The sequence below is a fragment of the Sesamum indicum genome, linkage group LG3 (genome assembly GCF_026168435.1).
Source record: "Sesamum indicum cultivar Baizhima isolate 11 linkage group LG3, ASM2616843v1, whole genome shotgun sequence".
In the NCBI taxonomy this organism is placed as follows: domain Eukaryota; kingdom Viridiplantae; phylum Streptophyta; class Magnoliopsida; order Lamiales; family Pedaliaceae; genus Sesamum; species Sesamum indicum.
The window spans coordinates 714,916-742,692 of NC_142659.1; the positions used below are offsets into that span (position 1 = coordinate 714,916).

Consider the following 27,777-nt stretch of genomic DNA (forward strand, 5'->3'; position numbering starts at 1 on the left):
TTGTAAAGAAGTGGTATGAAGCTCTCAAATTATTCTGAGAATTCAATGTATGTTATATAGAGTTATAACTTATTGAAGCTAATTTTGGCTTCTAGATGTGCTAATAAACAAATGTTTTTAACACGTTCAAACGATCTATAATTTCCAAATTCCAATGACCTTCAGCAGCCTGCTTCTACAAAAATATAAACCCTGAATGCTGTTACGATGGGTGCGTTTAGCTCATGAATGCCTATGGCGTCTTCCAACATCAAAGTGCACATCCAACAGGCCTGTTATTCCAGCTTCAATCTTTTGACCAACCTTAACAGGACCAACACCTTGAGGAGTCCCTGCATGGTAGAACAATAACACCATGGAACCCAATGAGAAGGTGAAGGTCCAACAGATGTAAAAGTTATGAAGGGTGGATGACAGGTATCCAAATTACTGGTAATGTCTTATTGGATGAGTCGGATGATATGCAGCCAGAATTCAGTTTAATATCTTGGAGTTGGATTAACAGTATAAACAAGGATATGAATGCTTGCAGATGGTACAGAAAATACAGCCACAAGATAAGAATGCCGCAATATGATTCATGTGTTTGACAGATCAGACACAGAGAAAGTTGTGTAGTTACTTAAGCTGATGCAACCGCAGGCTACAGCCATCATATCCTCTAACGTGCTTGACATTCAGCAGTATCAAACGAATAACTTAAATATATGGCACTGTATAGGTATATATAAATTTGCGACTAGCATATAAACATGTAGTTGAGTCAAGCAGCAATCAGCCTTTCTTTTTACCTGTCAGGATGACATCACCCTCAAGTAGTGTAAAGATAGAACTGATGTGGCTAATCAAGAATGGGATCTTAAATATCATATCACTAGTTGATCCTTTCTGCCGTATTTCTCCATCAACCTACAAGAAAAAGGATGAATTGACAGCACTGGAGTATGAAGCAGATGCAAGTAAAGAACAGGTAGTACCTTTAACCACAGTTCTACGTTGTGAGGGTCTGGCAACATGGACTTGGGTAACTGCAGAATTACAGTTAAAAAATTTAAGGATAAAGAAGTTTAGAAGAAAGAAGTGATTACAAACATGAACGTGAACAAAGTTAGATGTGTTATAACATAAGCTAAGATTCAAGACCAAAATTTCATCCTCCACCATTACTCTTTGAAATGAAATTGCTTTTCTTTCAATTTCCCAAAAAAAAGGACAAAACTTATCTTCTGGAAGGCAATAGAAAGCAGGAGTTAGGCTAAATCCTTTGTATAACAGAGACTGCAGATACTTTTTTCCTCTTTTTCTTTAAATGCTTCTACCAAAATATAAGTTAAGACAACAAAGAACAATCATACTTCTCACTTTCAATCAGATGCAAGATTGACTATAATTAGCACTATATATCAAGAAATGAAAGTCAAAGAGTACAAAGTTTGAGTTCTTACAAGAGAACTGATTGGAGTGAAGGTATCTTGGCCCTTAGCCACGGACCATGGAAGACCTGCAGACTTTAGCAGAAAATTGAAAACGTGAAAAAACTACAAGCAAGTTAAAAAAAACAAGAAAAAGGAGAAATATAAAGACGGTCCACTAAAAGCAAAAGAAAATATTAAAATTCAAGACACACGCAGAAAAATATGGTGAAAAGAAATCATCTATTTGAGATGTAGGGTGAAAGTGCACTTCTAAACTAGATAATACAGATGCAGAAATGGTTCACTACAAAATGCTAACTTTACACAAACCTTAGCAGTAGATTGGATCTCCCTTGCCGTCATATCCAAAGCAAGAGCATAACCTGGAACCCGGAAAAGAGTTGCACACACATTCAATAACCTATTCAGATGATGAGACAACTAGCAGACTTTCATCTGACAAAAAGGTTGGAACTTTACAGCGTCTCAAGAATTCTGGCGTCTATAAGAGATTGCTTTATTCAGTTATGTCTTTCAGTTTTTATGAAGGATAAAGAGATTGTGATCTTGGAGTCAGTTTATGCGTTGGCTTTAGCTAGACATATCAAGAATACAGCATGAAACTTGAACCAGACACCAAGTCACAAAGGCTTCTACTTTGGTATCCCTAGCAGGTCTTGAACAAGTAGAGCATTTTCCCGTCAGCAACGAAATTATTTGATCCGCATAACAAAACTGGCTACATCTTGACAATGTTGGGAGGAATAGAAATATACCAAGGATTGGAATACTAAACAAGCTAACAAATTATTGCGTTGCAAAACACACTAACACACATATGTATGCGTGTATGTGTGTGTACCTCCAACATAGTCCATGGCCGTAGCTTCAGGCACGTCTCGAGCGCGTTGACCGATGACCACAGCCAACTCAACTTCGTGATCCAGCGCCTCTAGCGGCTCCGGCACCTCGATTTTAGCGCCGTTCTCCAGATACGACGACGTCGGCTTTAGAAACAGCACCGGCTCCTTCAAGAACGCATCAAATCAAATCAAAGGATCCAAACATTTCAGCATGAAAATGCAGATAAATCCAATAGATACCTTAGGCACGGCATTCCCGAGTTCCTTCGCATGTGCGGCATAGTTACGGCCGACGCCGATGATTTTGGTGCCGACGGTCAGAAGCTTCTGGTAAGCCGATGCTGACGCCGCCATCCTCGGGGCTTTAAAGGTTGTTTTAGTGGCTCTATTGCTGGCGAAAAGTGCGCTACGACAGGGCGGCGATGGTCTGATGATCGAAGCACACATATGCGATCGGCGGCTTGTACGTATAGGTTCAGAGAAAGAGAGACAATTCAATTTTATCGTTCAGTTGTACTGCCCGCAGAACTACTTGTACGTTCCAACCGTGTTGTGCCTTGCGCTTCATTAGTAGTACATCTGTTAAGGCCTGTTCGGTAATAATGTTTTCTGTCCGTTACCTTAATACTCTTGTTCGATTTGCATGATTTCTTGTATTCTTTGTGTTTTCATTTTTCATTTTTAGCATAAAATATATATTTTTAAGTTTGCACAAATTTTTGTGTAAAAATGACAAAGTGTTTAGATTAATTAATGGGATTGTGTTTTATATTTAATAGTGGTGCGAAATCAATACAAGTTGTGGTGGACATTCGGACTGTAAATACACCTTCAGCAAATATTGTGATGATCAACACCCAGGCAATGCTAGATTCACAAAGATGATTCCCTTATTTGGAGAAAACTCTGCAAGATTAGATCAAACGCCTAAAACAATATGTTCTGGAGTTTAGGGGATGGAACTATCTCATTTTGGCATAAGGCTGGGCATGAAGATACAACATTTGTTCTAGTGAACCATTTATGTCTTAATTTTGAGTGGGACATCTTACAGGTGCATAGTCTCCTGCCTGCTCACGTTGTTGAAATGGTGGCTTCTGTTCCCATCACACTTCAAAAAATGGCAAGTTTTCAACCAAGTCAGCATGGGAACATATATGGTCTCCACTAATTCTCCTCACCATTTCCATCTTCGTTTGGAGACTGTTCAATTCCTGGATCCCAGTAGCCAACAGATTTCAGAAAAGAGGTATTCTTTGGCATCCAAGTGCTGCTGATGTTCTGATATAAAATCAGTTGAACATTTGTTTCTTGATAGTGTACATGCTCTTCAAGCCTGGAACTACTTCGCCGCCAGACTTAATGTCACTCTGCCACACACCACAAACATCACCACTTTCATGCAAGCTTGGAAATTGAGGGAATCGCAGCATCAGCAGCTCAGAGAAATCATCCCTATGTTAGTCGTGTGGAACATTTGGACAGTTAGAAATAAAACAAAACAGAGGAATGTCTCATTCAAAGCTTCTTCTAGCATCGTCAAAACATTATTATTTTTTTTGGGGGGGTAAATGTAAGTTTTATTAATAAAACAAGATCGTACAGTACAACAGTACTCAACTGGTGGTTTCTTCCTCGACAGGCCAAGAGATACTCCATAATCTATATAACGCACATGAACTAGCAGAACGAGATAAATTAACACTAATAATCCTCTGTCTAATATCTTCCACAATAATGGTGGCTATTATATTCGGTGGTCGCTCCGTATGCTTAAAGTGTCTCAAATTTCGTTCCCTACAAATGTGGTAAATGCAAGCAGCCAGGAGTGCACGATAAGCCAAGTTAACCATATGTTTTCCTCTCCATTTCCTTGCAGCCCACTCAACGTCTCGTAACCACTCTCTATCAGGTCATTCAAACCGAACAATCCATCGAATCGCTGTTTGGCAGTTTCTGGCATAACGGCATCGAAAGAATAGATGAGTATGTGTCTCCATTGCGTCCTCATCACATAATATACAGGCGCCTAGGTATGATAGCCATGGTTTATCAGCTGTGGATAGTTTTCCCAAAATCACAAGCCATACGATGAAATTATGCCTGGGGATCTTCAGAGAACCCGAGAGTAATGAAGACCAATCTACCTTGGGTCCTGGTGGGTCCAATAGCCTATAAAGAGATGCAACTGTAAGTCGTCCCGTCTCAAATCGCAAAATAATGCGATATGTCTCGCCATGAATTATTGGCAATGCATGCAAAATCTCCAAGCACTCAATGTACATAACAAGAGGCCAATGCCATTGCCCCTCTATAATAACACTGCTGAGCTTGTCCGTAGTCCGAAGCCCAAGCATACGTGGACCCTGTGGGAATCTCTCAATAAGGGGACCAAGATGATGCCATGGATCATGCCACAGATAAAATGAATTCGCATTACCAATCTGATAGTCTACCATCGATCAAAGGAGTTTCCTCCAGCCCCACGAACCACCATGTCAGTGACCGTTCATACAGATTTATCATGTAGCCGCCCGTTATATAACTATTCTACCCAGATTGATGTTCTATCACATCGAACAACATCACACAACTTCTTGCTCATCAAGGCACGGTTTTAAGTTGCGATGTCCCGTAGGCCCTGACCCCCCTCCGACACCGGTCTACAGACATCCCTCCATGCTACTTTGGCATATCCACTGGTTCTTGTGCCCTTCCACAGAAAAGCTCTCAGACGCTTCTCAATCTCCCTTATAACACCTTTAGGTAGGATGAATGCAGAAGCCCAATATATACTTAACGCCATAAGGACAGATTTAATAATATATACCCTCCCAGCATACGATAATCTCATTCCTTCCCAACCTTTAATGTGTCGATCGATTTTCAATAATAAAGGCTGGCAGTCTGTTAATGATAATTTAGAGGAAAGTAGAGGAAGTCGAAAGTATCTCATCGGAAGATGCCCTTCTTGGAAGCCGAGCATCTCTAACAGCTGCTCCCGTATCTCTTGTGCAGATCGAGAGATGATAAGATGACTCTTATGCACATTAAGCCGGAGACCTGACCAGGAAACGAATAGGTCCACTCGTGCTTAAAGACCCCTATAGAGTCCATATCAGCTTTGCAGAACAGCAACAGATCATCTGTAAATCCAAGTTGAAATAATCGAGAAGGCTCACATTTCCAATGAAAAGAAAAACGCATGTCCTGATCAATTATCTACAAAAGAATCAAATGCAGAACCTCCATTACAAGAACGAACAGATATGGCGATAAAGGGTCCCCCTGCCGTAGCCCTCTCAATCCAGTAAAGAAACCATGAGGTTTCCCATTCAACCTGACAGAAAACGAGGGTGTCGTGACACACTCCTCTATCCACCTAATGAACGTAGTTGGGAATCAAAACAGGTGTAACACTGCAAGTAGAAAATCCCATTCTACCATGTCATAAGCTTTTCGGATATCCACTTTCAGTGTACATCTACGAGATAGGCGCGCCTGATTGTAGCCTGTAAATAGTTCTTGTGCTAATAGTATATTGTCTCCAATACTACGACTAAGAATAAAGGGAGCCTGACAAGGGCTTATCAACTTATCCAACACCCTACTCAACTTTTGCACAATAAGTTTGGCAATAATCTTATATAAAATATTACAACACGAAATAGGGTGAAAATCTGTGACCATCATAGGGGCATGTACCTTAGGGATAAGTGCCGGAAGTGTGGTGTTGATTTGCTTCAGCAGTTTTCCCGTGGTAAAGAACTCCAAGATTGTCTTCGTAACCTCCGGACCCACGATTGGCCAGGCAGCTTTATAAAACCTCGATGAGAACCCATTCGGTCCAGGTGCTTTATCTTCAGCAATGTCAAACACTGTCTGTTTGACGTCAACTACAGTGACGGGTGTAAGGAGCTGAAGCCCTTCCTCCTCATTGAGGACATGTCTAGCCTATGACCTCAGATACCGGATATCTATCACCTGCCTCCATCTTTCTTCGCCTAACAGAGCCTAATAGAAGGAGACAAACTCATGAATAACCGTTCCTGGCTCTGAGTAGGTGGTCCCGTGTTCATCATTTATTTGCAAGATTCTCCGAGTGGCATGTCGCTGAGCTATCTTGCAAAAGAAGACTCGTGAACATTGATCCCCATCCTTCATCCATTGCATCTTTGCTCGCTGCTGTAGCATGATTTGTTCCATTTTACCGCCTTGGCGTATACCAAACGACAACAGTGTTTCAGGAGTAGAAAGAGGTCGTTTTATCTATCCGAGCTAACCAAGATCTGTGCTTCTTCAAGAAATCCTTTAGCCAGTCGTACATTCTCCGAAAGATCTCCTTTATTGCGCTGTTGCTGTCGGAATATTGGCTTAGCTTTTAGTTTCCGCGTAATCGCGTACATAGGCACTCCAATAATGTCGTTTTTCCATATATTCTGCACACTAGGAATAAAATTTAGTGAAAGAGTAAGGTAATTATCAAATTTAATCAAATTTGGTTCGACTAGAATTTTCTGTTGGTAGCTATGGATAACTTACATGAAAAACATGTACATGTATTCTGCTTGTCAATTCTCTCTCAAGGGCACTTGGATCATTTATCATATGATTGCGTGTCAGGAAAAACTCCCATCATGTTATAAAGGATTTCAAAATTTTGGATTCCTATTTTGTAATATTTCACAGTGTTGAATTGCAAATTCATTTAGTATGGATTTGGAGTCATTTGAAATTCTTTTATCCAAACATAGCTTTATCTCTTTTTTTTTTTTTTTTTTAATTTTTGTCTCATGTTATTTTCTATCGCTATCACCAACCAAACACGCCTTCAATACTGTATCCAATTTATGGGTGATATCAACATGGGAATGGGCCCAGTGCACCAACAGTCCTTATAACCACACAAACGTGGCCCAATAATTCACAATAGTCCAAATGATGATGTCAATTACAAGATGGGGCCCAATCTAGTGAAAAATGAAAAGTCCGATGTATTGGTTTTTCCACTCATTACTCTTTGGCTGCGAAACCTAAAAATTGCCACTTTGACCCCTTATCTTTTCTTATATTCAAAATTTAACCCCATTATTTTTTTTCAAATTTTTTTTTTGTTCTAAGATTTTCTAACATTAAATGTGAAAAGTATCAAGATGTTAATCTCATTTATCTACATTATACAATTTTATGGTTTATTTTTTATATTGTTTACCTTTATCGACAATAAAATATAAAGTTTTCGTAAAATAGAAGTACTTAATCTTGTATATTAATTTCCAGTAAAGTTCTTGATATTGAAGATACCTCCAATATATTGAAGTAAAGAACTAAATTATCCACCATCAAACTTGAGAAGATAGTCTTATGGGTATCGGAGTTTTAAAATATGATAAAATATTGAAGGGTCGATCGAGAATCCTAAAATTTTTTAGGGAATTAACCTATAAAATACTAATTAGCAATTCGATGCTTAAATCAGTAATAATTTTGACAGTAATCAAGCAAAAATACATATGAAATGCATGGAATTCAGTAGGTTATGTGATGAAACGCGCGAAGAAACAAAGGCAACATAAATGAGTGGATACTCCCAAGTTCTTTGGTAAAGTAGGTTTCATAGGATAAGATCGGTCCAACTGTATGTCACGTCATTCACGTTCACGAGTAGGAACATAATTTGCTACATTCAAAAAGTTGGACAAAACCTTTATCAATCTTGATTTATTTCATTCTCCATAAGAGGAATAAGTTGGTACATTCTATCAACTACACTTGTTGAAGTGATGGGCACCTACAAATTCAATATTATCCCATAAGTGTGAAATTTTGGAATAATTGTAGAAAATTACAAAACAAGATAGAAAAGGTATATAGTTTCTTGGAGTTCAAATTCTTGTACTTGTTTGGAATGACTTTAATGGTGAGTGGCAAAATATTCTTCCAAATGATGTTATATGTTTACAAGAGTTACTTTCATAAATTAAAATAGGTGAAATTATATTTTTAGTTTGATAGAGAAGGGGGTTCGATATTTTTTATTTTTTATTTTACGAAATTTTTAGAATGATCCCAAAATTAAAAAATTAGACACATTTAGTCCCATAAAATAGAGAACTAAATTTGTCGAGTTTTTGTAAATTTGGGATCATTTTCAAAATTCCAAACAAAAGACTAAATGTGTTGAATTTTTAAATTTTAGAACTATTTTAAAAGTTTTATAAAATAAAAAATTAAAATATTAAATCCCTATTTTATGAAACTAAAAATATATTTCCTCCATAAAATATATATGCTCTTAATCCAAACACATATGATTTGATTGAAAACAAATATGTGTGGTGGGACTGAAATGAACCTATTCAATCAATATATACTTGCAATTAATTATATTACAAAATTAAATCATATTATAACTACATAAAAAGCAAGTTATTCCCTAGCTACACTATATAAATGAATATGATTTAAAAACTATGAAAAATTAATATTTTTTACAACATGAAGCAAAATCAAAGCGAAAACCTAAAATTTTGATGCTATTAATCAATATTTGACACAATTTTAGCTATGATCATAATATTTTAGCACGATTTTTAACGATGGCTAATATTTTACGTCACCTGCAGAAATATATAACTGCTAGTGACAACCATAAATAATTTGTATTTCTTGCGGGCTTTTTTTATTTTCTTTTGATCATGTATGGTAATATTGATCATAACGAAAAATCGTATTTCTTCGAATTATTTATATATATAATCATTGTTGTATCTACTTGATTGATAAGATTGATGTGTTCCAATGATATTTGTGATGGCCAAACAAGGAATGAAGAAAAAGGTTGAGTAATGACATAATATCTATGTATGAAACTGAAATAACTTGCAAATTTTCTAGTTCATGTTTGGATGTATATCCAATTGTTTATGATAAGGTTGAGTGGGTAGATGTGGCACATAGGTGTTACTTGTTCTTACAACCAAATTCTTGCCTTTATTGACTTTAAATAACCTTTTAATTAAGTGGGGTCTCCTTTATGTATAGTACTCTCCTTATTCTAAGTTGGGAAAAGTATTATTTTAGTCTGCTAAATATGTCTAATTTTAATTTTAGTCCAATAATTATGTCCATTTTTGTTTAGGTCCAGTAACTTATGAAATTGCTTACTTTTAGTCCTCTGATAAATTTTCGGACAAGTTTACCCCTATACAACTTTGAAAGGCAGTTTTAGTCCATATGCCCTCATAGGGGTAAAATTGTTCGAAAATCTGTCAGAGGACTAAAAGTAAGCAATTTCGTAAGTCACTGGACCTAAACAAAAATAGACATAGCTATCGGACTAAAATTAAAATTAGGCATACTTAACGGACTAAAATAATACTTTTCCCTTCTAAATTTGATAAAAAAAAAATTATCTTTCAAATTTTCCTCAAATTTATAATTTAGATACGATCTATATATAAAATTATTTTTCACTTGCTATTTTAGGAGTGATATTTAATAATTTAAATATAATAAAATTATCATTTTAAATTTTTTTTATTTAAAATTTTATTTGGAATCAAATAAAAATAATAGATTTGGGATGTGGTTAGGGATGTATTATTTTGTCCCTGATCAATAAAAGACAAATTATTAAGCATATGTGGGGATTATGGAGAAATTATGTGGCAACTTGATGAGTAGGAAATGCAATTTGTCTATTTTCTAATTAAATGAAAAAAAATTGCATGAAATGTATTTTTAATGTTTAATTTTATTCAATATATGACAGATTTTGTGTTTGAATTTCATTATTTTCCAATTTTCTAACCTTACGGTATCGTGGTTTTATTTTATTAAAAACTATATATAAAAAAAAGAATCGTTATTTTATTTTATTACTTTTGCTTCGAAAAATTATATTTAATTTAATATCCTATTGTTTTTATATTGTTGCAAAATTAAGTTTCCAAATTTCCAATCTTAGTCCTTTCTTGATTATAACGTATGATGCCTTTCACACTCGATTTTTTTTCAATAATATTCTTTTTCTCTATATATTATTAATCTTAACAATATATTTCTTGGCTTTATTAATTTTTTTTTTTGAATATTATACTCTAAAACAATCATAAATAAAGACCCTCTTTCCAAATGCTCCCCCTAACTATTTGGGCTCATAATTATCCCACTCCAATATATATATATATATATATATATATATATATGTGCGCGCGAGAGAGAAAATCATTGTATTTGGTTTCATTTTCAAGTTATCTCCACGACGAGTCAAAACATACCCAATATTTGTTATAATTCAAAAACACTTTATTTGGATGTTTTTAACTATTTTAGCATAAATACATATAAATATATATACACACACATATACATAAATATATATAAAAAAGACATGATTTGAGAATGAATAGTAATTTTTGTCTCCCAAAACACAACATTAAACATACAGAACTTATTTTAAATTATCTCCAAAAACAAATCCGAACATACATACTATCTCTAACACGCACTTATTTATCTTTGTTTTTCTCTCTTCATCTCCATAAAACTTAATTAATAATAAGTGAAAAACCTCAATTATAGTACATAGACAGTTCCCCAAGCAATCAAAAGTCTATGAGATGTGAAAGTGTAGGAGATGGTCAATCTAGCTAATTAATTATTATTCAACAATGTCTATCCAAATGCTACATATATAGAGAGTTGAAATGTCTCTTTAGTATAAGCTCTAGGAATCATATGATTAAGTGGCCAATGATAATATCTTATTTTTATGAAAAATAATTCATAATTAAGTTTAAGCCTAAGGGGTTTGGTAGCCAGCTTTTATCCTATTTTAAAGATTAAAAAAAAAATCTAGCCTAATTATTCATATAGAAGTAAATAAAAACGTAATAAATTAGAACGGCGTAAAAATGAGGTCCAGATCAAGTAATAAAATCGAGAGTTTATAATTTCAAGATATTCAGTTAAATGTTCTGCTCGTTGGACGTTGTTTATCACTATAAGAAAATAGTTTAATAGTTGCGAAAAAATTTAATATTAAATTCAATATCGAACAAATTAGTAATAAAAATTTCGTTGCTAATATATATGTATATATATATATTAAATAATTTATTAGAAAATAATTTTTGTTGCTAAATTCATTAGCAAGTAATTTTTTGTATTTTATAATATAGATTAACAATGAGAATTTTACTTGTTAATTTGTTCGACGCTGACTCGTTTATTCCCATTGCTATTAAGCCATTTTTTGTAGGGTATTTTTATGATAATTAATTGTTAAAAATTAATAAGTGACTTTGGGCTTCAATTCAAATTAAATATATTTTCTTTAAATACACATACAATATTTAAAACTTAATAAACCAAAACTCGAACCATAACAATTCAAATTAATAAAGTGCCTTACAATGTGATGAAGAATGAGAAATATTGAATACAAAGTTCTTAAGTTCATGAAATAATAGTATATAATATATTTATTATGTGATTTATTTATATTTAATTAAAAAATAACTAATTGCATCTACAATTGATCAAATTCAATTTGATAAAGAATTTCCCTTAGTGAATGGCATGAATAAGGCTAAATTCACTCCAAAATTCAATCACATTGAATATTCAAATTGGTATTATTAATATCTTTTTAATATAAATTCCATATAATTAAATGGTTGTAAATGGATAATTTTTAAAGAATTAATTTCTAATTTAACCATAAGTGAAATATAAATCCACTAGAAAAAAAAAAATTACTATTGTCTGCATTTCTAATGGCTACAGACTCAAATCAACCGTAAATAATTATTAATAACCATGATTAGATAAAATTGATATAAAAATTTAATTTATTCAACTATATATGATAAATATTTTTTGTCATGATTATGAGTTATTTAAATTACAACCACAGTTAATTAATATTTTACTATGATTTTAATTGTCCCAAAATGGTAACTATGGTTTTTATTTAATTGTAACTAATATTTTGATCTTATTTGCAGAAATAATAATTAATAGCTGATGCACAGCTGTAATCAATTAGTAAAGTGTGATTTTTTATTTTTAATCATAATATAATTAATTATAACAAAACATTATAATTTAATTTTAATCATTTATATATACGTAAAATTTCCATTTACGTGGCAATTAACAAGCAGGTAATGTTAGCTCGTAGGCTACGCTAGCTCTCATATACTACTTTTTTCTTTATATATCCTCTGTTGGCGGGGCAGCCCCCAAACCCCCCCCCCCCCCCAACCCACCATTCTTCTATTTAATTTTCATCAGCAAAACCTCCTCCTCCACCACCAGCACTGGCCGGGAATTAAGATGCATGAAATGGTGGGACTTAGTGTAATATTGGAAAACTACAGGGACCAATCTGCAAAGAAAGCTCCACAGTTAGTGATGAGCAGCAGCAGCAAAGGAAGCATCATGATAAAGTTACCAGCTGTAGCACCCTCCTCTCCTGGTTTTGTAAGAAGGAAAAGCCTATGTAGTAGTTCAGCTGCGTTTCTTGATCATTGTTTCCTCTGCAAGCAGAAGCTCTTGCCTGCCAAAGACATCTACATGTACAAGTAAGCTAGCTAGGGTTTGATCCATGTTTGTCCCAATTCTTACAACCTTTTTCTGCTGTACAGACAATCTTTCTTTTGGAATTGGGCAAATCAAATCAGCAAATCAAAACATATTAATACGGCTCGCGCCTCGATTGCTACCCTATTGCGCGAGTTATTGTCGGTTGTAGCTTCGTATGAGTCTTACGAGTTTACCCTAAAAAGACGTATTGCTAGAATGAAGAGTCACTGGGGCATATATATTGCTTAAACCTTTCAAATCGATGTGAACGTTTGCTTACATTATATATATATATAGTGAGGAAAAATTGCATTTTACATCCCCATTAATTAGCACTTTGACATTTTAGTCTCATTGTTATTGATTTTGTTATTTGCATCCCACAACTCAAATTTTTTTGCAATTTCAGTCCCAAGTCTTATTTCGTTAAATTTTTGGAGAAAACATCAGATGCAGCGCACAAGCTCCGTTAAGTGTTGAGGGACGTTGACTGATGTTTTCTCAGAAATTTAACGAAGTTAAAGTTTTGAACTACAAACTACAAACTAAAAAAAAAAATTGAAAACAAAATTAGAAAAATGACTAATTTATGAGACGTAAAATACAATTTTTCCTATATAATGAGTTATAATCTTGTTTTGGGATCATATCCAGAACTTTAATTATGATATTGGCTATTATTATCTTATTTCATTTCTTTTTCAAAATAAGGGTTTTTTTTTTTTTTGTTAAAAACAATGAATTATTACTAATAAATATTGTACTGTACTTGAATATGTAGAGGGGACAGGGCATTTTGCAGCGTGGAGTGCAGGTGCAGGCAGATGTTCATGGACGAAGAAGAGACTAACACTACCACTGCAAAGAGTGGTTGTACCACGAGAGAGTACAACTGCTCATTGGCTGCCATGAAACCACCACCGCAACTGCCCACCACCACCACCACTTCTTCCCGCAGTGGCAAAGGCCCAGGAAATTCCTTTTCTACCCTTGCTACATTTTGTATATGACCTTTTCATTTTAGTCCTCTCCCCCCCCCCCCCCCCCAAAGTTTGGAGTAGTTTTGTCATTTCACTTATGTGCAATTTTCTTGTCATCTTTTTGGATGGTCGGATTGGATTTTTGGTTTTAAATAATGTAGTATTGTCTATTCCATTTAATATATGCATGCCATGTATATAAAAAAAAATAAATAAAATAAATGACATCATTTTTGTATACATGGCATGTATATATAAAATGGAATAGACAATGCAAAAATATTGAGAATAGTTGGTCATATGTATCTTTATGAGTACGTAAGCGTGTAAATACGGGTTAAATGTATTTTTGATCCTATAGATTATGTTATTTGACGTTTTTGTCCTTTAATTTTTTAAAATAACATTTTAATCCTGTATCTTTTTAATTTTTATAAATTCAATTATTTTTTCTCCATAGTTCACTTCTATCAACGAGAATGGGTTTTGATTCTGATATCAAGATTCTCGTGCACGTTAGGGATCAAATTTACCCAAGAGTTAACACAATTAATAAAGTCACGAGAAACAAAAAATCCCTTAAAACTCCCAAATTTTCATAAAGAAGTTGAAAGTTGAGGGACTTTATGATGAGAAAATTAAACATCATATAGTAAAAAGGGAAAATCCTAAATAAAATCCCTAATTGTAATTATATGGATTAATTGGATAGAAGTAAACCAATGTTGACTAAATCAAAAGAATACCTAAAAAATTGTAGACCACATCCATATTTATTTAGGGATAGAGGAGATTTTTCACCTAAAAAGCATTAACAACAATATTGATATCATCCTTGCATGAAAGGCCTATAAATATCATAAAGGTATGAATAGAAAAGGACATTGGGGAAATTGGTAAAATTGTGCTTATTTTTCATATTCTCTCTACTCTACATTTCTTATCCACGTCAACAAGATAATTTATTTCTATATATAGGGAAAGGTATTATTTTAGTTCGCTAAGTATGCCTAATTTTAATTTTAGTTCGCTAAGTATGCCTAATTTTAATTTTAGTCCGATAACTATGTCCATTTTTGTTTAGGTCCAGTAACTTACGGAATTGCTTACTTTTAGTCATCTGGCAGATTTTCGGATAATTTTACCCCTATGAGTGCATATGGACTAAAACTGCCTTTCAAAAGTTGCATAGGGATAAAATTGTCCAAAAATCTGCTAGAGAACTAAAAGTAAGCAATTTCATAAGTTACTGGACCTAAACAAAAATGGACATAGTTATCGGACTAAAATTAAAATTAGGCATACTCAGCGGACTAAAATAATACTTTTTCCCTATATATATTATCCTTCTATATATTACAACAATATTGATTCGGGTCAAGGTACTCAAGACTTAGTGATGATCTGGCAATAATTTGGTGTTGACATGAATGCCTTCTAAATTAGGGTCCATTAATTTGATCTAAATGGATGAGGTCGGCCTGTACATAAAGATTAGGTTTGCCAATGTGGCCTTCAACTAAACCCTCTGATCATAAAGTCAGAGTTCGTTCGAGATTATAGGAGTCACATAGGACAATTCTAGTATCATAAATGGATATTTGTGAATGGCCCCCCAAAGTATAAAACTTATACGTCAGAGTCCGCATTAATCATATGTCCTGTAAATAGCCATCACATGGGTCGGATATCAAAATCTGATAATTCGAGTTAGACGAATTAGGCTAAAAAAGATGCGGATCTATAGAGTATTTTGACATTTTCATATTGTTAGAGGACAATTTTGTTCTTTAAAATGTATTTATTGTATTTCCCCTATCAAATGTAAAATAAAAAGAAGAATAGAGCATAATTTCCATTCAATTCAAATACTTCTATTTGAGTAAAACAAATTTTAAAAATCACACAATTCAATAAAATAGAAGAACATGTTTATGACAATATTATTGTTGATAGGAAAAACTTGTGAATCTATTGGACCACGTGGTTGAAGGAGATGAAGATCAACACGATCAACGATAGGAGTGTTTGTACAAATTTCTGCTTTTGAAAAAAATGATTTTTTAATAAAAAATAATATAAAAAATCAAATGTTGGTAGCGTGTTAAAAAAGTGAAACGCAAACAACACCTAAATGGACTGTGTTTTGGGAAAAAATACTTTTGAAACAAACTTTATAATAAATTTTGAAAAACAATAAATTTTATAGTTGACTAAAGATTGTTTTGTCTACTTAGGTTAAAGAGATATTATTTTCACTTATATTTGTACTTGTGTTTTGTTAATAATAATTGGGGTAAAATATATTTTGCCCCCTAAACTATTCTTGATGTAACATTTACCCCTCTTAAATTAATAAATATAACATTTACCCCTTATAATTAAATTTTTGAACAATCTTGCCCTTATATTATATATGAAAATGAGGGCAAAGTTGTCCAAATAAAAAGTTGGATTTATTTATGAAAAAAATCAAAACAGCTAGAAGCACCTCTTAACTTTTGGCTTAAAAATATTTTTTATAGCAATTTCAGAAATAGAAGTTGACATCTCAAATATCTCAAAAGTATTTTTTTAAAATAAAAAACTAATAAAACAGTATTTTTCTAAAACACTCACAAACCCTTCCTACAACCAATTCCTCTGAGATCAGTGAGAAGGGGGACCATTCAGCATACTTCACCTAACCTTCACTCTTCGTTGTAGTATTTCTTACCATCTTTCACATAATGTCATTATGTCAATTTTCATTCTCATCTTTTCGTTTACTGAATAACTCATTTCGATACACTAAATAATATCTGAATTCAATCGAATACATCACCATAGTACTAATAATAATATACATAAAGTGAGACAAATACCAACACGTTTGGTGAGGCTAGAACCCATGACCCCACCTCGAACTTGTTTTTGGAACCTTCATGTTAACCTTAACTAATAAATTAAGACAATTAGTATTTTTATACTGACGTAAACATACGAGTATCCATCTTTGTTTCACGAGTTCCCTTTTCCTAAATCTTATTGTAGTACAAGTACTTAAAAGCAATCGGGACTTGAACGTGACCTATTGAACTCAAATATTTTTTACTCGCATAAATGTAAAGTTTGAAAATTATGACAATATATATTTCTAGTTTCTTTATATTTAATTGGAATGATACACTACCCTTTAAGGAAAACAGAATTATTTTATACGAAGCATCCAACAAATATCTTTAAATAAATTAAAATATAAGTATAGAAACACTTGTACGGGCCAAACTTAGGGGCGTTGGCTGGGTAAATCGAATCGAGTACTTTAAAATAGCTTACTGAATACCAAATTGAATAAGAAAACAAAGACAATAATATATAAGGGTGCAACAAGTCGAGCTCGAACTGATGAGCTCGACTCCTATATGTTGAGCTCGAGCTCAAGCTCAAACTGATTTTTATTTATTTATTTATTTATTTATTATTATTATTATATTAAATTATGAAAATCACCAATATTTTACATATTTTTATAAGTAATAATAATAGATTGTATAATACATGCTATATTATTATTATTATTATTATTATTATTATTATTATTATTATTATTATTATTAGATTAAATAATGGGAATCACCAATTTTTTTACATAAATTTATAAGTAATAAAATAGATTGTATAATGTATACTATATTATAAATATACCAAAATATAGTACGAAATATTGTTATAAAAATATAAACTACTGATTAGTTTAGTAGTAATATAATTAGTAAATTATACAAAAAAAAAAAAAAGAATCATTCTGAATAGTTTAAAGTTATTGGGAAAGTATCAATTATCTGAAATAATGCAATTGAAATATATAAAAATATTTTATAGGTGAGATTAATATATGTTCACAATTTGCAGTAAATTTATATATTTATAAATGTTAATATTACATTGATGTAACTATCATCTTACATTGTTGAACAACATGGTTAATTGGACCATCAAAATTCAGATCAGACCGTTAGATATGACCAAACTTACAGAAAAATACACTTGATAAAGTTTTAGAGTTATTAGTTATACGGATGTCAAGATATAGTACTCGGAACATAAGAATAATCATTCAAGTCGATATATCGTAGAATCAGGCCATGTGATTTTAAATCAAACCGTCTGATATGATCTAATGGACACGGTCTTATATATATATAAATTTGGTGTACATCCAGTCTCCAGATTTTAAGATATCGTAATTATTAATTAAATTTTTTGATCTCATTATATATAATAAAATAATAATTAAAATAATTAAAATTGTTCAACCATCACTATTATTATCATTATCATTATTTTTAGATTAATTCATATGAATCACTAAATTTTGACATAAATCTATAAATAATAAATAGATTGCATAATGCATAGTATGTGTCCTGATAATAATATAAAACTCCAAAATAGTATAAAAAAATCATAAGTGAATTACTTGTCAATTTAAAAAAATTATAACGTACTACAAATATATATTAAAAATATAATATAAAGTTTATATATGTCATATTAAATAATAATTTTAATTACAAAAAATATTATAATTTACTAAGTTGCTGATTAAATTTATTTTTGTATAAAATTAAATGTATAAAAAAAATACCATAATTTATTTTTATTCAAAATAAAATATATGATATTGATTAATAATTATAATATATGGTCAATTTTGATTATAAAATTGATCAAATATAAAATATAAAATTTAATATATAAAAAATTCAAAAATAAAAATATATATAAAAAATAAAAAAAAATAAAAAGAGCTCGCGAGCTCATGAACAGGCACAATTGAGCTAGAGCTTGAATTTTGCGAGCTCGAGTCGAGTTCAAAATCGAGCTGGCTTGCGAATCTGCCACCCCTAGTGATGTATACCAACACTAATTACCTATATCATACTGAATATCGAATTTTTTCAAAATTAATTACCAAATACCAAATCATATCATACTGAATATCGAATTTTTTCAAAATTAATTATCAAATATCAAACCAATTTTTTTTCAAAATTAATTACTAAATACCAAATCATATCATATTGAATATCGAAATTTTATCAAAATTAATTACCAAATATCCAACCAAACTTTCGATATTGGTACGATTCAATCTGTTTACCAAACTGTACACACCCTAAACAAAGCCAGACTATAAATTAGTTGCCAATAATAAATAGCACATTTAATTTCCCAATGTAATGTCTTTATTAGTTCTTTTAGAGAAATATACGTATAGTACAAATTATGGTAAATTACAATAAGTTTTACTAAAATTTAACATAATTATAAATACTCTCTTATTATTTAAAAATTCGAATATCAACTTAGTTTTAACGATCGTCCATTAATTAGTCAAATTTGTTAGTCTTCATAAATTTGCATACATTTTTTTGTAGTAAATTGATCGAAGTTTATGGAGTATGGACTATAAATTATGAGCTTACTTATTTTTTTAAATATTTTTAAATTTTTTTGAGGATTAAATGGATAATTTTTTTATAATTTTTCTATCGATCTCATTCGATTTGTTTATTCTTTTTTAAAAAAAAAAGTGCAACTGACTCCAAATCGACAATTTCAAACCTCGAAAATAATATAATTTTATTAAATATAAATAATAAAAGATATTCTTAATTATATTAAATTCTAAAAAAATAATTATAATTTACCCAAAAATAATTAATATATAATTTGTAAACGTGGAATGATAGATAGCCTTGAAAAGCGTGCGCATAGGAAATATCACCTTCTCCCATACTTCTAACCTCCAAAATTAATTCAAAAGATTATCCCAAGAATTGTTAAAATACACTTGCATGTGCCCCCCCGCTTAACGGGAACTTTCGTCTTGAATCATATAACGACACGTCAATACGCTTGGTATTAAACAGATGGTAATTCGTTGGAAATCACAACCGGTCCATAAACACCGTCCGCAGCTCTCCAAAACACAAAACCGTATAAATTGAAAAAGCCTACGTATCAGTGACCGTACATCAAAGAGGAAATTGCGACGCGCTCGGGACGCGTGGATATCACTCTCTTTGGTATATGAAATTAATTAATTAATGTCATAAATAATTAATGAGCAAAGTACTATGGATCCTTCAGGTTGGTTGTAATAGTCCAGGGCTACTAATACAGGAGATAGAAAATAGGGTTAAATACATTTTACCCCTTCCATTATGAGAAATTGCATTCACCCCCTATATTAATAAAAATTTAAATTATGTAAACTTCTCGATATTTTAAAAATTCGACTAAATTTTTTTTGTATTTAGAAAATAGGAAAAAAAATTCATTTCTTTATAAAATGTAACATTTACGTACCGCTTGAATTAATTATATGTATTTATATTGCTCCCGACGTATATTTATTATTTGTCATACTAAATTACTATTAAATTATTTTTTTTATTAGATTGGACAATTATATTTGAATTTTATATTAGGAAAAAAATTGATCTTATGACTTTGGTTTGAATTTATTTTGATTTTTTATCTTTAACAATATTAGATTTAGTCCTTTATCTATTAGTTTTGATGATAAAAGGCTAATAGTCGATGATTATACTTTAAGTGTAATATAAATAAATATTTTTTCAATAAATCTGAACTCTTACACCATTTTAGGCGAGCATTAGTTACGAAATGCAAAATTAATGAATATATATGGATTAAAATTGCTCTTGAAAAGTTGCGTAGAGGTAAAATTGTCCGAAATTGAGTCAAAGAACTAAAATTAAGCAATTTTGAAAGTTACCGGATTAAAATTAAAATGAGTAAATTTAAAAAACTAAAATTAATAGCAAGCAAATTTCAAGGACTAAACAAATAATTTTTTCTAATGCTTTAACTAGTTCATATTAAAATTAAAATAATAAAATAGTGTAACAAATATACGACAAATACTACAGATAAAAACTATCTCGTACTGCCTAACCTTAAAAAGAAGTTAACAATTAACCAGCATAATGAGTTCGTCTTTAACAACCAATAAATAATTATATCTCCATTATAGGAACGGGATGAGACAATTGGAGAATTAGTAGATTATGATATGAATATCGACAAACTCTTAGTAAGCTATTTACGTGGGATATCATTGATCCAAATATATATATCTATGTCCTAGTTAGAGGTCGGTGTGACCTAATCCAGAAACTCCACATGGTATGCTTATCACTTGCTAACATGTCTCTGAGCGCAATTAGTTGGCGGACCAGCTCAATTTGGCTAGTAGGCCTCAACTAGGCTGTAAGTGATATTTTGTTATTTGTGATTTTGTGAATTTTGGCCTATTGATTTTACCTTAGTTAAATTTGAACACTTTAATTGATTGGGTGATGGCCGTCGAACACTTGTCTAGGCCACCGCTGTTGCCCAGATCGAAGGTGATGGGAATGGTGACCGCCATCAATGGCGGCAGGAGGTGAGGGGAGGCAGAGGGAAAAAAAAATCATTTTATTTTTTTAAAAATAAAATAGAAATAAAATAATTAAAATATATAATTATATATTAGTACATAATTAATTTAAATAAAAATATATAAATTATATAAAATTAAGTATATTATATTTTTGTATTATGAACTTTAAATTTAAATTTACAATTTTCAAATTTTTATATTTTCCAGGTGTTTTGGAATTTGATTTATATATTTCATAAATAAACATAATTTATTAAAATATATTTAGATTAAATAATAATTAATAATATATAATCTATTAAAATATACATAAAGGATCAAAATGGGGTAAAAATGGTATTTGCATACATAGAGTAACTCTCAAAAAGGTAAAAAAATGAAGCCCACATGCGCAATTTGAGAATGTCAAACACTATATAGTTTCTGTATGGGAGAGGCTTTTTTACCGTATTTTAAATAATACAGAGGTTTGTTGCTTATAAAATTAATATATAAAAATTTCATGCTATTTTACTAAAATATAGGGGGTGTTATGCAATTTATCCTTATTTTTTTCCTTTTCTCAACTCCCAATTATCTCTCTCCCTCGAAATTTTCACGTTTCTTTTTGTTTCCCTACTTTATCTAAATACTCACAATTTCTATCTTTTCAATATTTTTATTTATTTAATTAAAATGTATATTTTAAAAAAAGTAAAAATTATATTACTTATATTTTAAATTAATATTTGAATGTGCCACACACCCTAATTTAAGAAATAATTTAGAGCTTTAAGATGAAAATACAAAACATGTGAATTTCAAAATTCAATTTTTTTTATAATTGCAATTTCGTGGTGTTCAATTTCTTCCCTCGACCGTGAACAATGCAGAAAGAAGACACAGCGGCAATAATAATTATCGTTTATCAGGATAACATTACAAATACACACACACATACCAATCAGTAGGTGTATTTATGTATACATACAGCATATATATATATAACAAGGTTATCTATATCTTGATTAACAATCCAAACCGCACCCCAACGTCACTGTTCACACTCCCGGGCACGACACCTCTATCTTCCTTGCATTCTTGTCACAATAAATATCCACAACGTTCATCTTTCCAGAAAGATCCCTTTTCTCTTGAAAGTAAAAATCAGTAATTTTAGCAGAGTGTTGGAGAAAGCAGTGGGAAACAAAAAAAAAGGGGGGAAATGAACAGCGCAAAGGGAAGGACGACTCTTGATGTGGGAGCTGATGGGGTTGCCATCATCACCATCATCAACCCGCCTGTCAATTCTCTTTCATTTGATGGTAATCTGATTCTAAAGTTTGAATTGTTTTTGAAAAATTCAGATCTTTTTTGTCTTATGAGTCTTGATTTTGGTTCTTCTTTGATGGGTTCTTTCTGAATTGTGCTGCTACTTATCATCTCTGTGAGTAATGTTAATTCATGTTTGTTTCTTTTTTTTATTAAAAATATTTGTTTGTGGATCAGAAGGAATATGTATTTCATTGTGGAGATCTAATTATGATTGATCATGGGTTTATAAGTTTTACCTTGTGTGTGAAACTTTAGCTTTTGGGGCTCAAAAAAAAAAAAAAACAGAAAAAACAGAAAGAAAGAAAGAAGTTTGGTAATTTTCTTTTTCCAGTTTTTGTTTAAGGTAGCTGGAGAGTGTTTTTAGATTGTTTAATGCTTTGGGTATCAAATGCCTTGATTGGAGTTTAAGAGCTGCTTTTTGAATTTATTGAAATGATTAGGGTTAAGAATTTTAGGTTCAAGTTTGCATTTTCATGGGAGAAGTTAGTATGGTGGATTGTTACTACAGAAGTGCGTTGCTCGCCTTGTATGTTTTACATGTTTGCCAAAGTTTATGCTTTGGATGTTTTAGCTGTAAGAGGAATCGGTTGAAGTGTTACTAGTGTAATAAAGTTGATGGTCGCGAAAAATTTCTTCAAGACAAAGGCATGCTTGATAATTGATGTTGACAATTTAGTTGTGAAGTAACTTAGGCTCTGTGAGGTAAATTGATGGATGATTGATCTGAGCCTTTCGAGCAAACACTTACGCCTTTGATTTGTTCTGTATTCAGTGTTGAACAGCTTAAAAGAAACCTGTGAGCAGGCATTGAGAAGAGATGATGTGAAGGCAGTTGTTATCACAGGTAAACAGAAATAAACTATTTAGGCATTGCCTCATTGAACACTTGGGATGGGTGATGTATGAGGGGTTTGCTTTTCATGTTGAGCAGGTGCACAAGGAAAGTTTTCTGGTGGTTTTGATATTAGTGCATTTGGGAAAATTCAAGACAAAAGTGGTACGTTGTACTGTTTGAGTCATTTTCTCAATTTGTTGCTTAAGAATTATGTCTGAGCTAGTGCCCTGTTTGATCACAGTCCAAGCTCCAAAGCCTGGTTTTGTATCTGTGGAGATTCTCAATGATGTTGTGGCAGGTATGTTGTTGAGATTTTCTTCTCCTTTCAAAGTCTGGAAATGTTTTCCATCAAACAGGGTCTTTTCTTATTTTGGTTTTGTGTTAATCATCATTTTTGTTCAATTCACGGGATACGTTGTTTTCAGCTGCAAAAAAGCCCTTTGTGGCTGCCGTTGATGGTCTTGCCCTGGGTGGAGGATTAGAGGTTGCAATGGTAAGTTCTACCATCTGTTTCCGTTGAAACACTTTTCTTATTCGTGAGATGACTTTTATTTCTTGATTCAGGCCTGTCATGCACGTATATCTACCCCCACTGCTCAATTAGGATTACCTGAGCTGCAGCTTGGGATAATTCCTGGATTTGGAGGTATGCTATAACTCACTAACTTGATAAAATCTGCTGAATACAACTTTCAATTTCCAATAAACGCAACAATTAAAGAAGAGCTCTTGTGGGGTACAGTGGGCCAATGAGTAGCCAAGTTTAGTTGATGTCTGGTGTTGTCATTTTGACTTTCTACAATTTGTGAGTTGTAGCTAAAGCTTACTGGAGCAGTTTTTAGTAGAATGTTACAGTTGTTATTTGTTTCAGGAACACAGGCACTTCCACGCCTCGTAGGTATAGCTAAGGCCCTTGAAATGATGCTGGTAAGCTTCGAATTTGTGTATGAACTGGTCTAGTATTTCCAATTTGCAAGCTTGACCTTTTTCTGTTTCGCATCTACGATCTATTTATATTTTGTGTTTCTCTTTCTTGCATAGACATCAAAGCCTGTGAAAGGGGAGGAGGCCTTAAATTTAGGCCTTGTGGATGCTCTTGCTTCACCAAATGAATTGGTGAATACTGCTCGTCAATGGGCTCTTGATATTTTGGAGCGGAGAAGACCTTGGGTTATCACTTTTTACAAAACTGACAAGTTAGAACCTCTAGGCGAAGCAAGGGAAATACTAAAATTTGCTCGAGCTCAGACCCGCAAACGGGCTCCAAACCTCAAGCATCCATTAGTTTGCATTGATGTTATCGAGGAGGGTATTGTTTCTGGTGCTCGTGCTGGTCTCTGGAAGGTATCTTCTGTTCCGATGCTATACTCTTGAACTCGTGTTGCTAGAATCTTTCTAAGATATGTGAATATCTACTTTTATCAGGAAGCTGAAGCATTTCAAGCCCTCCTGGAATCAGATACTTGCAAGAGCTTGGTTCATATTTTCTTCGCCCAGCGTGGCACCACAAAGGTTGAGAGAAGTTCCATTCTTTTTCAGCATCAATTTCAATGCATTTAGAAGGATCTAAACTATAACCATGAAATAAATGTTCTATTATTAAATTAAGAACAATTTCCAGCTCTCACTCCTTGTCTGAACTGTTTTTTATATGATTGCAAGCCTTTTGATGATGTTCATAAGGGTTAGTGTATCATTTATAGAGTTCAGATCACAAGCTGGTATCTGCATGCTCTGTATGTTCCATGTCTAGCATGACGAGATATTGGGATTATAATTCTGGATATAGACCCGCGTTTTTTTCTACATTACTTTCTTTTAAGCTTCCAGAACTGGTTAATATGTGATTATGAATTTATGCTAGTTACTTTTTGAGTTTCATCACTTAAAGTGATCCTTTCAGATTAACATTAGTAGAGTAGGAATTTTGGACGATGCAAGTATGTTGTTGGTGAATGATTGTCTCTTTGTAAATCTTCCCAAAATATCTTCTTTGATCCTCTGATCGCTTATTGTTTTCGACCTGAAGCTATGAATTTACTGGGGCCTTTCTCTCTACTTGTGAACAGGTACCAGGTGTCACTGATCTAGGGTTGAAACCAAGGAGCATCAAGAAGGTTGCTATACTTGGTGGAGGGCTTATGGGCTCTGGAATAGCAACGGCATTGATTCTTTCAAATTACCAAGTTATCCTGAAAGAAGTCAATGATAAGTTCTTGCAAGCTGGGATTGGTAGAGTAAAAGGTGAGTCTGCTGGCCAATTTCTTGTCTTGACATTACCAACCATGCTAATTAAGTATCTGTATATCTCCATTTTGACTTGTATTTATGTCTATCAGGAAATCTGCAAAGCCGTGTCAAGAAAGGGCAAATGAGCCAAGAGAAGTTCGAAAAGACTCTTTCTTTGCTCAAAGGTGTTCTCGATTATGAAAGCTTTAGAGATGTAGACATGGTTATTGAGGTACATTGAAGTATATATCAATTTGTATCTGTCCCGAATCTCTGCTGTTTTTAGGTGAACTCTTCATTGATACTCGTTCCTGACTTGTGAGTAGGCGGTGATTGAGAATGTATCCTTGAAGCAGCAAATATTCTCGGATCTTGAGAAATTCTGTCCTCCACACTGCATTCTTGGTAGTAACACTTCTACTATTGACCTCAATTTGATTGGAGAGAAAACGAGGTCTCAGGATCGTATTATTGGAGCACATTTTTTCAGGTAAAAAGTTGAAGGGATCTTCAAGTTTCCGCCCTTGCATATATCATGGGATGTAAATCTTGTTTTATAACTATTGCAGTCCGGCTCACGTGATGCCGCTTTTAGAAATTGTCCGCACTCAGAAGACTTCTCCTCAAGTAATTGTAGACTTATTGGATGTTGGGAAGAAAATAAAGAAGACGCCTGTTGTAGTTGGAAATTGCACGGGCTTTGCCGTCAACAGAATGTTCTTCCCTTACACTCAAGCTGCTCTTCTGCTCGTCGAACGTGGTACAGATGTTTATCAGATTGATCGTGCGATTACCAATTTCGGGATGCCTATGGGTCCATTCAGGTAGACTTCTAATGTACAAACAGACCTAGAGCACTCCAAATCACCTTTGTGGCTTTTAATACGTAAATAATTGAATTTTAAGCATCATGATTGATTGTTTCATTACATGTTATTAGATTGTGCGACCTTGTTGGTTTTGGTGTTGCAATTGCTACTGGGGGACAATTTGTTCTGAATTTCCCAGAAAGAACTTACAAGTCGATGCTGATACCGCTCATGCAAGAGGACAAGAGAGCAGGTAAATCTCTCTTCTAATATAAAAACTTATTTCCAGCTAAAGTTATTTCATTTCAAGTTTTAACGAGCAAAAATGCTGTCTATTCCAAAAATCAACTTGCTTTAGGCGAAACTACTCGCAAGGGGTTCTATGTCTACGACGAGAAGCGCAAGGCGAGCCCTGATCCGGAAATAAAAAGATACATTGAGAAGGCCAGAGAGCTTTCCGGTGTTACCATCGACCCTAAGGTTACCCCCACATCTTACATCATGAATTAAGTCGTGCACGTGCGTGTGTGTGTGTTTATAGTCATCTAATTTTGTTGTGGATGAGCTTGTGTTCAGTTAACGAAAATGTCAAATAAGGATATCGTGGAGATGATATTCTTTCCAGTTGTGAACGAGGCATGCCGAGTACTTGCTGAGGGCATTGCCGTAAAAGCTGCTGATCTCGACATATCAGCTGTCATGGGAATGGGGTTTCCTCCTTACAGGTTCGTTCACTGTATCATTTGGGGAAACAACTCCTCAAACACAGAACCATATTTACGTAATCTTTTAACACATTAACCAGGGGAGGTATCATTTTCTGGGCCGACACTCTGGGATCGAAATACATTTGTGCACGACTGGAAGAGTGGTCAAAGTCTTACGGAGGATTCTTCAAGCCCTGCTCGTATTTGGCCGAACGAGCCGCAAAGGGTGCTCCTCTGGTGAGATTCTATAACTCTATTCTGCACTCCATTCAAGCCAGTGATTGTATGCTGATGTACATTATTTCTGTTCATATAGAGTTTAATGACAGATCCGGCAAAGTCCCGGTTATAAGGCGGATACCCAGTTTGCTGGTTGCCGTATCTCGTCTCCCATCGTTGCTGCAATTTCTTCGTTATATGCTTCTATGTTGATCCCATGTTTGAGAGGGTTAGTGGGGAGCAGAATAATGGGAATATGAAGGAGAGTAATAATGTAACTGCAAGAATTGAGAACAAACTTTTATATGTAGTGAGAACAAGTTTTCTTAAATGCATTATTCCCAGTTTTATTTACTA

General features: G+C 33.0%; 4 protein-coding genes across 4 annotated transcripts; 2 read left to right on the top strand and 2 right to left on the bottom strand.

Moving 5' to 3' along the window:
- Positions 1–11: 11 nt before the first annotated feature.
- LOC105156881 (oxaloacetate tautomerase FAHD1, mitochondrial) lies at positions 12–2,851 on the bottom strand. Its single transcript, XM_011073131.3, has 7 exons — positions 2,519–2,851; positions 2,278–2,443; positions 1,746–1,798; positions 1,446–1,508; positions 978–1,028; positions 792–909; positions 12–332 (listed from the first exon to the last, which is right to left on the bottom strand). Exons 1-7 carry the CDS (start codon positions 2,723–2,725, stop codon positions 223–225), a joined length of 768 nt encoding a protein of 255 aa, XP_011071433.1. The 5' UTR covers positions 2,726–2,851; the 3' UTR covers positions 12–222.
- Positions 2,852–4,191: 1,340 nt separating this feature from the next.
- LOC110011768 (uncharacterized) lies at positions 4,192–4,737 on the bottom strand. The gene has a single exon (XM_020692984.1). The coding sequence runs from the start codon at positions 4,735–4,737 to the stop codon at positions 4,192–4,194; it is 546 nt and encodes a 181-aa protein (XP_020548643.1).
- Positions 4,738–12,529: 7,792 nt separating this feature from the next.
- On the top strand, positions 12,530–14,226 carry LOC105156884 (uncharacterized). Its single transcript, XM_011073134.3, has 2 exons — positions 12,530–12,870; positions 13,653–14,226. The coding sequence occupies exons 1-2, from the start codon at positions 12,623–12,625 to the stop codon at positions 13,879–13,881; spliced, it is 477 nt and encodes a 158-aa protein (XP_011071436.1). The 5' UTR covers positions 12,530–12,622; the 3' UTR covers positions 13,882–14,226.
- Positions 14,227–22,313: 8,087 nt separating this feature from the next.
- MFP2 (multifunctional protein 2) lies at positions 22,314–27,777 on the top strand. Its single transcript, XM_011073135.3, has 18 exons — positions 22,314–22,611; positions 23,394–23,465; positions 23,553–23,618; positions 23,698–23,754; positions 23,882–23,949; positions 24,021–24,102; positions 24,328–24,383; positions 24,498–24,800; positions 24,882–24,968; positions 25,526–25,700; positions 25,796–25,917; positions 26,012–26,175; positions 26,255–26,509; positions 26,626–26,747; positions 26,853–26,974; positions 27,071–27,219; positions 27,300–27,438; positions 27,518–27,777. Exons 1-18 carry the CDS (start codon positions 22,512–22,514, stop codon positions 27,551–27,553), a joined length of 2,175 nt encoding a protein of 724 aa, XP_011071437.1. The 5' UTR covers positions 22,314–22,511; the 3' UTR covers positions 27,554–27,777.

Excerpts from the sequence above, each read along its gene's own strand:
- MFP2 (XM_011073135.3), top strand. The coding sequence starts at position 22,512 with ATGAACAGCGCAAAGGGAAGGACGACTCTTGATGTGGGAGCTGATGGG. Across the intron at positions 23,466-23,552 it reads GAAGGCAGTTGTTATCACAG|GTGCACAAGGAAAGTTTTCT; the intron begins GTAAACAGAAAT and ends CATGTTGAGCAG. Across the intron at positions 24,384-24,497 it reads AGGCCCTTGAAATGATGCTG|ACATCAAAGCCTGTGAAAGG; the intron begins GTAAGCTTCGAA and ends TTTCTTGCATAG.
- LOC110011768 (XM_020692984.1), bottom strand. The coding sequence starts at position 4,737 with ATGGTAGACTATCAGATTGGTAATGCGAATTCATTTTATCTGTGGCAT.
- LOC105156884 (XM_011073134.3), top strand. The coding sequence starts at position 12,623 with ATGCATGAAATGGTGGGACTTAGTGTAATATTGGAAAACTACAGGGAC. Across the intron at positions 12,871-13,652 it reads AAAGACATCTACATGTACAA|AGGGGACAGGGCATTTTGCA; the intron begins GTAAGCTAGCTA and ends TTGAATATGTAG.
- LOC105156881 (XM_011073131.3), bottom strand. The coding sequence starts at position 2,725 with ATGTGTGCTTCGATCATCAGACCATCGCCGCCCTGTCGTAGCGCACTT. Across the intron at positions 1,509-1,745 it reads AGATCCAATCTACTGCTAAG|TCTGCAGGTCTTCCATGGTC; the intron begins GTTTGTGTAAAG and ends TTTCTGCTAAAG. Across the intron at positions 1,029-1,445 it reads TCACTCCAATCAGTTCTCTT|TTACCCAAGTCCATGTTGCC; the intron begins GTAAGAACTCAA and ends GTAATTCTGCAG.